The sequence below is a fragment of the Zootoca vivipara genome, chromosome 13, assembly GCF_963506605.1.
Source record: "Zootoca vivipara chromosome 13, rZooViv1.1, whole genome shotgun sequence".
In the NCBI taxonomy this organism is placed as follows: Eukaryota; Metazoa; Chordata; class Lepidosauria; order Squamata; family Lacertidae; genus Zootoca; species Zootoca vivipara.
Window position 1 is genome coordinate 38,901,926 of NC_083288.1, and position 12,959 is coordinate 38,914,884.

Consider the following 12,959-nt stretch of genomic DNA (forward strand, 5'->3'; position numbering starts at 1 on the left):
CGTTAAAGGGGAAACTGTTCCCTTTCGCTTGGAGTTTCCACCCCTTTGCGCCCCGTTTCTCTTCGCTAAATCCCGCGCAGTAAAGGACTGCTGCGTCAGCTGGGAACGAACCAGCTCCAGCCCCGCAACAGAACGGAAGGCGCCCCCTTTCTCTCTCCCCCTATAAAGCCCCTGTGCCTTCGGCGGCTGCATGCCAGGCAACAATTCCACCTGCATGCCAGGCAACAATTCCCAAGTCCACGCTGGGAAAAACTGCTGCCAAATCTGTGTACTTCTGCAAGCGTTTTAAGCAGCGATACCTTCGCGGATAAGACTTCACTTACGAACCTGGAGATGGGGTATTCGGGGTGCGTGTAAATGTGCATTTTCCACCCCCCCAAAAAAGGCTTTTATTATTTATTTAAGAGTAGTCTTGTGCTACCGAGCGCATTTATCACGGTATAACTTTTAATCTATATAATTTGCCAGCTGGCATCGTAAGTCTCTAGTCACAAAATCTTACGCCGTAAGACATTTGTTAAAAGAGTTTCCACAACCTGCAAGATCCTGCGCCGCTGTTGCTGCTGCAACAGATGAATATGGCCACCCCTCCGGATTTTCTTTTTCTTCCCTAAGAAGCAAATACTGTACTGTATCTTAATAACGAAGGAGGGCAATGGTTAGGGGAGAGGAAGAGGCACTCAATGCCACCCAAAACTACAGCCCCCATAGTCCCTTGCAACTATCCCCCAGCATCCTCTGCAGCCCTAACCTCCCCGGAATGGAGCAACCGAGACCTGCCACTTGGCGTAATAGATCTGGGCGCTGAGCTGGTGGCGCCTGGACGGCGGCTTGCAAAGGTTAGGCTGGGCTCAGGGTGGCGGTGCGATGCCAACCCCCGGAGAGAGATCCGGGAGCCAGCAGGCATTGGCGTGCGCGCTTCTGTGAGAGCTGCCAGTCAACTTTCACTGCTGGGAAAAGCTGCCTTTCGGATGCGTCCCCCGTACATTCTTAGAGTTTAAATGACAATGTCAGTATGTATGCCCAGGAGCTAGGTGCAAAAGGGGGTTGGGTTGCCTGTGCTGAATGCTTGGGGATTTCCTCTGTTTATAATGTAGACGATGCACACGGCTTTAAATGTGGAAATTGTTTTTTTTCTAAAGCAGCCAGCATCTGAAAACGACTTAGCTGGGGCTTTTGGGATAGATCGGTAAAGTGGCAAGCTGTCTTGAGTACTTTGTGCAAGTGGTGTAATTTATTGGTTTTATTTAGCAAAATTTATATGCCGCTTGATTGTGATACGACCCTTAAGCGGTTCACAAGAAATATTAACATTATCAATAAGGCCAGTAAGAAAACAAGTAACTGTAACATTTATAATATAATTAAAATCAACAGTAAAAGATTAGAGCACATCAACATCTACATGTTGTCTGGTAGGCTTGGCTAAACAAAAATGTTTTAACAGAGGCCAAAAGAGAATACTGGGAATTTCCAGGAAATGTTGGGAAGTGCAACTCTCTGGGGGGAAAAGTGTTCTCCTAACTACTCTCAGGATGTTGCAGATAGGTAGCCGTGTTGGTCTGAGTCGAAACAAAATAAAAAAATTCCTTCAGTAGCACCTTAAAGACCAACTAAGTTTTTATTGTGGTATGAGCTTTCGTGTGCATGCACACTTCTTCAGAAGAAGAATGCAGAAGAAGAAGAAGTGTGCATACACACGAAAGCTCATACCAAAATAAAAACTTAGTTGGTCTTTAAGGTGCTACTGAAGGAATTTTTTTACTCTCAGGATGCTTAGCAAACTACAGTTACAGTACTAGGATTCCTTTGGGGAAGCCATGACTGTTTCACGTGGTATGCTACTACTTTAAATGTACAGTGCGGGGGGGGGGGAGCCCTTATCAGAGTTTAAGGACACATCCCAGTCAGGAGAAGGCATGGCTGCCCTGAGGAGAATCCCAAGGGCCAGGTAGAAAGGCTTGGAGGGCCACACCTATTCCTTGGACTTGAGGTTCTCCTGTCCCAACCTATGCATTCCTATTCACATATTCTGTTTCTCAAACGCAAAGTAAACAATCAATTAATAATACTGTGTGTCCTTAACAGCTTAGGAGCTGCTTGAGATATGACCAATTTGGGGGTTCAGCCGCTTTGTATGGAAAGTTATGGCTCCCGCAGTGCTCAGCACTACCGGGCCTTGCCTGATGGGAGGCTAGACTGCATTCCGGACGGACCTCAAAATCAAGGATTCCGTTCAGTACGGGAGATCTTCATGGTGAGAAAACGGTTTCTGTTTGTTTGTGTTTCCAAAAGGCTCCTGAATGTTGTATATACAAATTATTATTATTTATTAAATTTATCTCTGTGTGTGTATATGTGTGTGTGTGGTTGTGGTTGTGGTTGTATATGGACACACACACAGACGTCCATTGTCCCTTTGTGCTTTTGCAGTACAGATTTAGCAGAGTGAATAGAAGGTCTGTTTGATGATAGTGGTTTAGGAAGAAGATACTGGAGTGATGGGATGAAGGATGCCCAGGGCCGGCTCTAGGTAGACCCCCGGTGGTGCAGTGTGTTAGGGCGCCGGGCCGGTAGGCTGGGCGCCGCGAAACCGCGCGGAAACTATGCTGCACCCTGTGAGGGCGGGGGCGCCGGAGGGATCTCCACCCCTCAGCACCAGGGCGCACGACCTGCTCGAGACTGCCCTGAGGATGCCTTGGTGTGTGTCAGGTGTGGGAGCAGAAAGGGATAAGTGATACCATATGCATCATGGATGCTGCATGATTTGTGTTTTTGAAGAAGGGAAATTGGTTGGGAACAGATGTAGGAGGACAGAATTTGGGTGTGATGTGTTATCTGTCAATGGGAGCCAGTGCTGCATATTATGCCAGGTTGTGCCTTGGCAAGAAGGAGGGTGAATGAAGAGGAAAAGGATCCCTGACTCTTAAAAGATGTTTTCAAAATGCTCAGCAAGCAACCCCTCTTCCCAGCGAACTCTGGTTATTGTAGCTCTGGGAGGGGAATAGGGGGTCTTGTAGCAGCTCTCAGCACCACTAATAAACTACAGTTCCCAGAATAGGATTCTTGGGGGAAGCCATGACAGTTAAAGGGGTATCATACCGCTTGAAACATATCGTGTGGATGTGGCCTTAAGTGTGGGCATAAAAGGCAACGTATCCCTGGGATGCAAAAACAATGCTCTTAAAAAAATCAAAGAGGGGCTGCTGAGCCCACAACCAACTTGGGATGGGGATGAGAGGGGAAACATGTGGCAAGAAGTCTGAAGTACTCCGACAGTAAAAACGGATATGTCTCAGTGCGTTGTGAATGTAACAACAACAACCTCTATTCTCTTTCCTGTAGTTGGTCTTCCTACCCCAGGGTTATCCTGAAAGTGTGAGTTCAGACTACCTGGCCTACCAGATTTGGGACACAGTGCAGGTGAGGGCTCTATTCTCCATCCTGGTGGGTCAGGGGTGGTGGTGGCCTGCTTTTCAGTGGGATGTTTGGTTTCCAACATCCTGCTCGTCCTCTTCATTATCAGAGGCTGGAAAAAGTGAGGGCATCAGTTCTGTGGAGGGTATTTTTTAAAGGAAGTCTTTTGGCTTGGATGGAACTGTGTGTGGTTTGAGGCGGGATAGGATAGCGAAGGCTCAAGGGAAGGTCTCAAACGGGTGGTTAAGTGGGGCAAAACCCCTCCTCTGTTCTGCCTTAACTGCTCCCCCTCTCTTTCCCCCGCCCCAACCCAGGCCTTTGCCAGTAGCATCACAGGGACTCTGGCCACCCAGGCTGTGCTGAAAGGGGTGGGAGTCGGGGATGAGGCTTCAACCGTCACAGCTGCTACTGTCACATGGATCCTGAAAGGTGGGATTTGCCCTTCTGTTAATCCTCTGCGACTTTCCCTCTTCTGATCCTTTCCCACAGTTAAAGGTAGCTCGAGGTGCTTGCTTGGAGCTTTAAATAAATGCTTAGTAAGCGTTTAAACAACACTTAAATTACTGGTGCCCACAAAATCAAACCCACTTTACTGCCCCACGACATTTAGGAACACCAGAAACGGAAGGGCTAGCAGTATAAAGAGTAAAACTAATGCAATAGAGCCCATGGCTGAATGTGGCCTCGGTTTCAGCAAGCAGGGGGAAAGAAAAGTGCCATGTAAAACTGCTCCCTCGGAGCCTTTCCCCAAATCTGTTCATCTTGATTTGAACCCAGAACCACTCAGGTTAAGGTGACCCCCTCATCACTGTTCTCCCTTTTCCAGTGCATTCCTTATCTTGCCGGCAATATAGTCTCTACCCCACTCCAAAAAGAAGCTCTTGTAACTTGCAGATTCAAACTGTGTTGCGAGCCAGCTTCCTGTATCCTCCATTCTCATGTGGACCAGTTGCCCCTTTGTGGCAGCCATTGATGTGTGCTCTCTATCCCTTCTTCCTCAGATGGGACTGGGATGCTGGGCCGAATTCTCTTTGCCTGGAGTAAGGGGTGAGTCCTGCTTCTGTCCTATGTTGTTGGTGCTGGTGGGGGGGGGGGGGGGGAAGGAAACGTGCTAGGGTGGGACTGTTCATATTTTATTTATTCCCTTGTTATAAGAGCTTAAGAAGCGCATTGCTGGATCAGGCCATAAGCCCCATTTAGCCCCAGATGCCTATGGGGAGCCCAAAAGGAGGACCTGAGGGCTACAAAGGGTTTTCTCCCCACTTGAGATTTTCTACCTCCCATGAGGCCTCCGGCAGCGGGTGTGGAACATAGCTCTCATGGCTAGAAGCCGTTGCTATCCCACCTTTCCTTCAGGTGGCATACATGTTTTTACGCCCCCTGCCCCAATTTTATCCCTACAGCAATCGTATGAGGTAGGCTAGGCTGCAAGGAGGGGCTTCGTGGCTGAGTGGGGGTCTGAACCTTGGTCTTCTGCCCAGTCCTAATCTTTGGAGGTCTTTAAGCGGAGGCTTGACAGCCATCTGTCAGGAATGCTTTGATGGTGTTTCCTGCTTGGCAGGGGGTTGGACTGGATGGCCCTTGTGGTCTCTTCCAACTCTCTAATTCTATGATTCTATGACATTCTGACCACCGACTGTTTTCCGAGTTTGATCTCTAAGGGGCCCTGTCCTTCTTCTCCTTCCCACATTATCCCATTTCCTTTTTATCTTCCAGGAGCAAACTGGACTGCGATGCAAAGCAATGGAGGTAAAGAGGGGGTGTTTTGACTTCCTCCTCTCTAGCTGCATGTCTAAAATTAGGTACAAATCCAGTACTTTATCACCAACTGTACTTTCTGTAGGACACTTTTAGACATATGTTCCAGTTGGAAGGACGGTTTATGGCTTTGCTTGAGTGCTAGTTTTGGTTTACAGGCACACATATGTGGCCATCCGTGGTATGATAAGAAGCAAGACCAATAGTAGCCTTATTTGGTGTGTGTTTACTTATTAATTTCACTGATGGCTCCAATTTTTTTTGAAATACATGCCTGTGTGTGTGTGTGTGTGTGTGTGTGTGTGTGTACATATATATGTATTAATATTATTGACTACTGGGGAATACAATAAGGGCAAAATGTGTTTGGGTTTATTTTACTGAGTTGAGTGATTTTAGGTCATGTTTGTAATTGTTTATACTTGTGATATAAAATGATTTTATAACACCAGTTCCACATTATTTCAACTTGTATTGTTTGGATATTTAGGTTCCAGATTACTGACAATTGCATTCTCGTGGGTGTTGTGCTTAGACACTTAATGGGTCACTCTTTGATTGACATTTAATTCCCCCCCCCAAAAAAATACCCCCTTAGGCTTTTTGCTGATGTCCTGAATGACATGGCCATCTTAATGGAGATCCTGGCCCCAGCATTCCCAGCATGCTTCACTCTCATTGTGTGCATCAGTGGCTTCTTCAAGGTAAAAATAAACAAATGAGGAGGGATGGGAGTTGGCTTGGTGAGATGTTGGGATAATTGAGATGTGCAACTGGAGTGGAACTTGGCGGGTATAACTGGGTGAGACATTTATTGTAAGACCACTTTCACACAGTATGTTAAAAGGACTATGGTGCCACTTTAAACAGTCGTGGCTTCCTCCAAAGAATTCTAGGACCTGAAGTTTACCCTCACAGAACTACAATTTCCAGAGTTCACTGGGGATTGGCTGTTAAACCACCCTGGGTATTCTACTCTGGGAGGAAAATTAGGGGTCTTTTAAGAACTCTCCACACCCTTAACAAGCTACAGTTCCCAGAATTCTTTGGGTTTGACATGGTATCGCCGTGCTTTAAATGTGCAAATATGGCCTAAGGCTTCTGTGAGCCAGTATTGGGACAAAACTTGGTGTCCATTTTCATCTTAATTTTCCTGATGGGTTGTGGATACCCCGGGGGGCTGAGGAGGTAATGGTGTCATGTTCTGCCGTTTGTTTGGAGGATTATGTAGTTGTGTCTGTGTGTGACCCACAAAGCTTTCTGTTCTCCTTCCATCTCCTTTTTTCTCTCCTCTCTGCTTCAGTGCATTGTGGGAGTTGCTGGAGGGGCCACTCGGGCAGCCCTCACCATGCACCAGGCCCGGCGGGACAACATGGCCGATGTTTCGGCCAAAGATGGAAGCCAGGTGAGAACTCTAGGGGGTGTGGAGAGAATGAGGCATGCATTTGCCAACTCTTGTTAGGACTGTGCAGGGACTGCGAAAGGCCTGAGGCCTACCATTTGCCCTCTGGTGACGTCCACTCTTGTTTACCCAGGAGACCCTGGTGAACCTAGCTGGCCTCTTCTTCAGTCTTCTCCTCATTCCTCTTGTAGCAGACAATCTCCGGTGAGTGGAAGGATCCCTGCCTTGCTGGCCTTTTCCCATCTGTCCTGGGAGAGTGGAGTGCGGACTGACTCCAACTACAGAAGCTGAGGCTGTTGAACAGATTCTTGGGCTGGAGTATTGTTTTGGGGGGGTTGGGAGAGGTTGTTGCTGTTATTGATATTGTTGTTGTATCTTTAGTTTTAGATCTTATGATTTACGTGGAAATCGTTTCCATTTGGCTGTGTACTTTTTGATGTGTTTTATTTATTGTTTACGACTTTTGTTACGTTTGTAGTTATGTAAATCTTGTCATGTTGTAAGCCGCCTTGAGCATGGTTTTAACTATGGAAAGGCGGCATACAAATAAAATGATGGCGATGATGATCCTACCTCTCTCTGTGTCGCGTGGTAGGGAGTGTGGAAAAGTCAGGTTTTACAAGGATAAAAGGAATGGAAGTGTTTGGCAGGGGCCACTGAAGGGACAGAGGAAAGTCCTTTCTTAGGTGAGACTTTTCTCTGATTTGTCTGCTTTCTTTCTCTTCAGCCTCACTTATTCCCTCTACGGCCTCTTCACTGCCTTGCATCTCTACGCCAATTATAGGGCGGTACGGTCCGTCTGCATGGAAACCCTCAACCGTGCCCGGCTCCGCCTGGTCTTGCGGCATTTTTTGCAGCGGGGGAAAGTGCTGGGCCCTGCTCTCGCCAACCCTCAGGAGCCTCTCGTGCCAGGTAACGAAGGGCTTGTTTGTAGGGGGAAGGAGGAGTGGTGCCGCCTGAGAGCTTTGTCCGTGCTCATGCCTCCATCTCCTCTTCTCCTCCCTCCCCCCCATCCTTTGGCGGTAGAGGGAGACCATAGAACTGACAGTCACATTACACCCTAGGTCAGAGATGCCCTAGGCCAAATGCAGCCCTCCAGGTCTCTGTATGGGTCGCTCAGCTCTCCTCAGTGACATCTCCAGTTGTAGATGAGAGCCATAGTCTAAAACAGGCACCCCAAAACGGCGGCCCTCCAGATGTTTTGGCCCACAACTCCCATGATCCCTAGCTAACAGGACCAGTGGTTGGGGAAGATGGGAATTGTAGTCCAAAACATTTGGAGGGCCGAAGTTTGGGGGTGCCTGGCCTAAAACATTTGAAGGGTACAAGGTCAGGGAAGGTTTTGCCAGCATGTCTGTCACGGCGGTGACATACCTTGGTTTCGCCAACATGGTGGGACTTCAGCAAAAGGCCCTCAGGGTCGCATCCTTAAAAACCCAGAGGTTTCCTCCCCCGTATCTTGCCTAGGGTTTCAGCAGGAGCTCAGGATGAACCTTGGGACACCACTCCGCACTGTGGCCTCCAGGTGAGTAAGAACTATCAGGTGCCCCTTTAACCCTCCATTCTCTGGAGGATAATTTGTTCCTAAGCTTGCCGTTTCTTCGTGAAGTTTTTCAACCCACTTATTATAACTAAAAATGTCCAAGTGCATGACATAAAAATGATGAAAACAATAGCAATAACAATCGAATAAGATTTCCTAGGAATCTGCTTTAAAAACAAAAAAGTACATATCACAAAACTGAGCAGTGCACAGGACAGAGAATTAAACGTGCAAGAGTCCAGGACAAGCTTGGATAAGCGGACTTTTGAAAGTGGTTTTCGAATGTGTCACAAATTCCTTGAGGGGAAGGCATTCCAGAGGGTGGGGGGCGATCACTTCCGCATTGTTGCCATGTGACAGTGTGTAAATATAACCTGGAAAACCCCATGCATTTATTCTACTGAAAGGCAGGCTTCTAGATGCAGCCTTTAGTCCCAGGGCCTAAACTATTCTTCCTGGGTGCAGAGGAGTCCCAGACGTTTGTCTTTCAGATTGAATTTCCCATTCATGAATTTCTCTTCCAACTCCAACCAGAGTTGCAGATTTCCAGAAAGCCCTTGAAGGGAATTCCACAAATTACTTAATCTTCTTCAACCGAGCAGCAGGTGGGTTGGTGAGAAAGTTGCATCTATGAAGTGTCTGGCTATTAAGAGTGCAATACTAATTTTGTCTACTCTATTGAATTCAGTGGGGCCTATTCCCACGTAAACGGGGTTAGGATTGCAGCCTGAGGCATGTGTGAAGTTTCCTAGCAATGTGGCATGAAAAAGAGAGAGGTTGTAAATGAGTTTGGTTTTTAAAAAAAATCTCATACATACTGTATATCCTTTTTTCACCACATTTTTTGTTCTGTATTTCCCCCCCCCCAATTATTAGATTGTTGTATTTTGATTACTGTCAGCCTCAGAGCATATATTAATATAGAAAGGTAGGGTATAAACTGGCGTAGCAGAAGCAATAACAATTGTTGTTGTTGTTTAGTCGTTTAGTCGTGTCCGACTCTTTGTGACCCCATGGACCATAGGACACCAGGCACTCCTGTCTTCCAGTAACAATAGCAATAACAATAGAGATGGATATTTCAAGGGGCAGTGAGGTTTGGACCATGAACTAAAGTTACCTGTTTTAAAAATTGATCCTGAATTCCCAATCCCAGTTCACGGCTTCACTCTCTGCCAGAGTAAAGGCTGGTCTGGATGCAACCTCTGGCGGCAGATCTGGGGTCCTAGTAGAAAGGTGTGTCAACATGTGAGATACTGAGCACCATCTTGGCTGTGAGTCCTGGAAAACCTGCTGCCTGCCTTACAGGCCTTACAGGACTGACTCCAGCTACAAAAACCGCTGAACATACTCTTAGGCTGTGGTATTGTTTAAGTTGGGGTTTTTTTGTAGTAAGTTAATGGTATTGATTTCTGTATCTTTATTTTTAGATCTTATTATTTAAGTGGAAATTGTTTCAATTTGGTTGTGTACTTTTTATGTGTTTCATTTATTGTTTATTACTTTTGTTAGGTTTGCAATGGTGCAAATCTCGTCACCATTGAGCACATTAAGCCACCTTGAGCACAGTTTTAACTGGTGCTTTTTTTTTCCCCTTAAAAAATGTTTAGGGGCACTCTCATTTTTGACTCAAGAAAATCACCATTTTATAGTTCAAATAAGGAAAAATAAATACAGTAAATGGACAAAAGTACAAAGATTCACAAAATGCTTAGGGGTATGCATACCCCCGAGTCCCCTCCAGGAAAAAAAAAAAGCACTGGTTTTAACTATGGAAAGGCGGCATACAAATAAAAGGATGGCGATGGCCTTGCCCCATCTCTCTCCCTCCATCCCCAGGGACTGTCTCCGTTCTCCTACACCGACTGGCAGGCAGCGTGGATGTAATTAAAGCCTGCACTCATGCCTTCTTCCTGGAAGCCCTGCTGTACCAAGACGTGGCAATGTCTGCCTTGGAGGAAGAATCTCTCTTGAATCTGCAGCGTCGTCTTCGTGAAGGTGATGAACCAGGAGGGAAGGGGAGTGGGGAGCAACTACAGCTCAGTGGGGGGTGGGGCACACACCTTTCCCCTTCTATTTCTGGCATCTCCACTTATAAGACGGGTGAAGAATCTTACCCTCCGCTCCTGTGGAGAGTGGCAGCTGGGCCCAGAGCCAAAAGTGGGCGGGACACCCTTCTTGTGTCTCTTTTCCCACCCCACCCCACCCCCATTTCTGCCCTTTGGGCCACCTGCATGAAATCAGGTTGAGGACTGTGTGAAATCAGGCAGAGGGGCACGTGGTGGTGTAGTGTAGTGGTGAGAGTGCTGGGCTTGGGGGAGCAGGGTTCAAGTCCCCACTCAGCAAGGAAGCTGACTGGGCTACTTTGAGTCAGTTCTTCTCTTGGAGGGTTGTGGATGAGGATGAAATGAGGAGGAGGAGAACCTTGTACACAGCCACATACTTCTTGGAAGAAAGGGGGGGGGACATAGAAATGTATTAATAAAACGAAATTAAAACAGCTGTCCATCGGAGGCTTAAAGGATATGACTTAAAGGGTTGGGAATGTGCTCTTTTTTCTGACATTGTACCGCCAGTCAAAATGGATGATGCTGGGTTGTCAGGCAGCATAAAGACAGCTGCTTCCGTCCTTATTTTCCGTCGTGTGTTTTTGTTTTTTAGAGAGAGATTTTCCCCTTCCTATTGCGCTGATCCTTGATAGTTTATTTTATTTGCATTTATAGCCCACCGTATACTTAGTCCAATACAATACAAGCAGCATGCTAGGGCACAAGATTCAATCAAGTTTCAATCAAGTATTATTAGTACAAAAAGAAAACAATAAGAGAACCATGTACAAGTGCTGACACAGAAGCCAAAACCAAACGTCAAGCAGATAGCATATACAAATAAATACCAAAAGGCATCCCCAAACTGCGGCCCTCCAGATGTTTTGGCCTACAACTCCCATGATCCCTAGCTAACAGGACCGCTATATAGCCTCAAAGACCATAAAGACTGGTTTGCCTTTCGGTATTTATTTGTATATGCTATCTCAGGGGTCCCCAAACTACGGCCCCCGGGCCGGATGCGGCCCAATCGGCCTCCCAATCCGGCCCGCGACGACCCCTGCCGCCCGCTGCCGCCGCCCGCTCTTACGGCGCGTGGCGCGGCGACGATCTTAAAAATCGGCAAAAAATCGCCGAAAATCCTTTGTGCACATGCGTATGGGCCTCTCCCGACCCAGAAGAGGTCATTTCCGATGCACTTCCGGGTCGGGGGAGGCCCATACGCATGCGCACAAGCAATTTTCGGCGATTTTTTCCCGACCGTGTGCGTGCGCGCATGCGCACGGGCGCGCACTCCCCCGCCCTCCGGCCCGCTGCGCGCGCACTCCCCTGCCCTCCGGCCCGCTGCGCGGTAAGTCTGGGGACCCCTGTGCTATCTGCTTGACGTTTGGTTTTGGCTTCTGTGTCAGCACTTGTACATGGTTCTCTTATTGTTTTCTTTTTGTACTAATAATACTTGATTGAAACTTGATTGAATCTTGTGCCCTTGCGTGCTGCTTGTATTGTATTGGACTTTTGAAGAAATTGGCAGCATTAGCCCATTATTTCAGTGTTCACCGTATACTTAGAGCTCAAGTGGGAACAATCTACCCATTTTAATATGCTCTGCTCTTTTCTTGGTATAGCTCTGTCAGGGAAGATGCTGTGATTTCCTTCCTTTTTTCTTCTTTTTTGGATCATTCAGAACCCGAGAATAAGGACAGCACTGCGATTTCTGAAACACATCAGCTGTTGGACAAAGTATTTCCCAAATTCCTGGCAGGTATGGTGGGGGTCGTGATATAGATGCTGACCTTTACTTAAAAAAATAAAAAAATATTCTGAATGAGAGCGCCGAGCAAAGCTACATTTCCATGACCTGTGTAAGTTATGAAAATTAGGTAAGTTATGAAAATTCAATAGATTTGCATCTAGCTGCTTGTTTAGCTGTACATAATAATAAGATTAGTATAATAGTATACTAATTAGATCTGGGGAAAGGGAATCACCCCTGTTAGAACCCCTGCTCAGATCCTCTCTAATTTCAGAACTTTGATATCAGGCTTTTCCCATCACAGATTTTCAACTTAATCCTAGGGGGTAGAAACTTGCTTTCCTTTAAAAAGACTGCAGAAGTTTTTATGATTTCTCATGCTGTTTCTGCTTGCAAGAATCCTCACTCCCCCCCCCAAAAAAAACCCCATTCAGTCCTGTTTATATTTCACCCTTCTGCACTGTCCTGTATCAAGAGCGGTAGGAGCAGGGAAGTGTAGGTTGAGAATGAATTGAATGTATAGCTGTAGCTCAACAAGACTCCCTTCCTTTCACTTTGGACCCACCCGTCGCTTCCAAGGATTGACAGCAGCAGGATGGGTAACAGACCGGAACCTTCTGGGCCCTGACGAGTGGCGCATGGATTGGACCATCCCCGAAAAGAAAACCCTTTAACTCCAAGAGACGTTTAACCTGACGACTTGCTAAAGCCTTGGGAGGAGTGGATCTCAGTTGCCACAGTGGTGCCAGAAGGGCTGTCTCTGCCTCACGTGGGGTGGTCAGAGTTTTTAATGCCAAAATGGAGGAGAGCCCAGGGTACCTGCTCCCTCCCTGATTTTTTGAGGGTGAGCGGGAAACACAAAAATAAACCTTTTTTAAATATATATAAACGTGAAGTTTAAAAGTGTTTCTTCTTTTGCATTTTGTGTGTGAAAATTTTATGTATGTTGAAGTAGTAGTTTTGCAGTACCGATAACTTCCTTGTGCACTTTTGAGGCCTGTATTTGTCAAATTGAACATTCACGCAGACACATCTCCA

General features: G+C 46.8%; 1 protein-coding gene across 1 annotated transcript; it reads left to right on the forward strand.

Annotated features, from left to right (window-relative positions):
- The first annotated feature begins 656 nt into the window (after nt 1–656).
- Nucleotides 657–12,817, forward strand: RUSF1 (RUS family member 1). Its single transcript, XM_035135259.2, has 15 exons — nt 657–839; nt 2,089–2,257; nt 3,346–3,423; nt 3,732–3,846; nt 4,419–4,464; nt 5,134–5,166; nt 5,774–5,879; nt 6,479–6,580; nt 6,711–6,781; nt 7,305–7,489; nt 8,045–8,102; nt 8,655–8,725; nt 9,960–10,118; nt 11,853–11,930; nt 12,501–12,817. Exons 2-15 carry the CDS (start codon nt 2,108–2,110, stop codon nt 12,593–12,595), a joined length of 1,347 nt encoding a protein of 448 aa, XP_034991150.2. The 5' UTR covers nt 657–839; nt 2,089–2,107; the 3' UTR covers nt 12,596–12,817.
- Nucleotides 12,818–12,959: the final 142 nt, after the last annotated feature.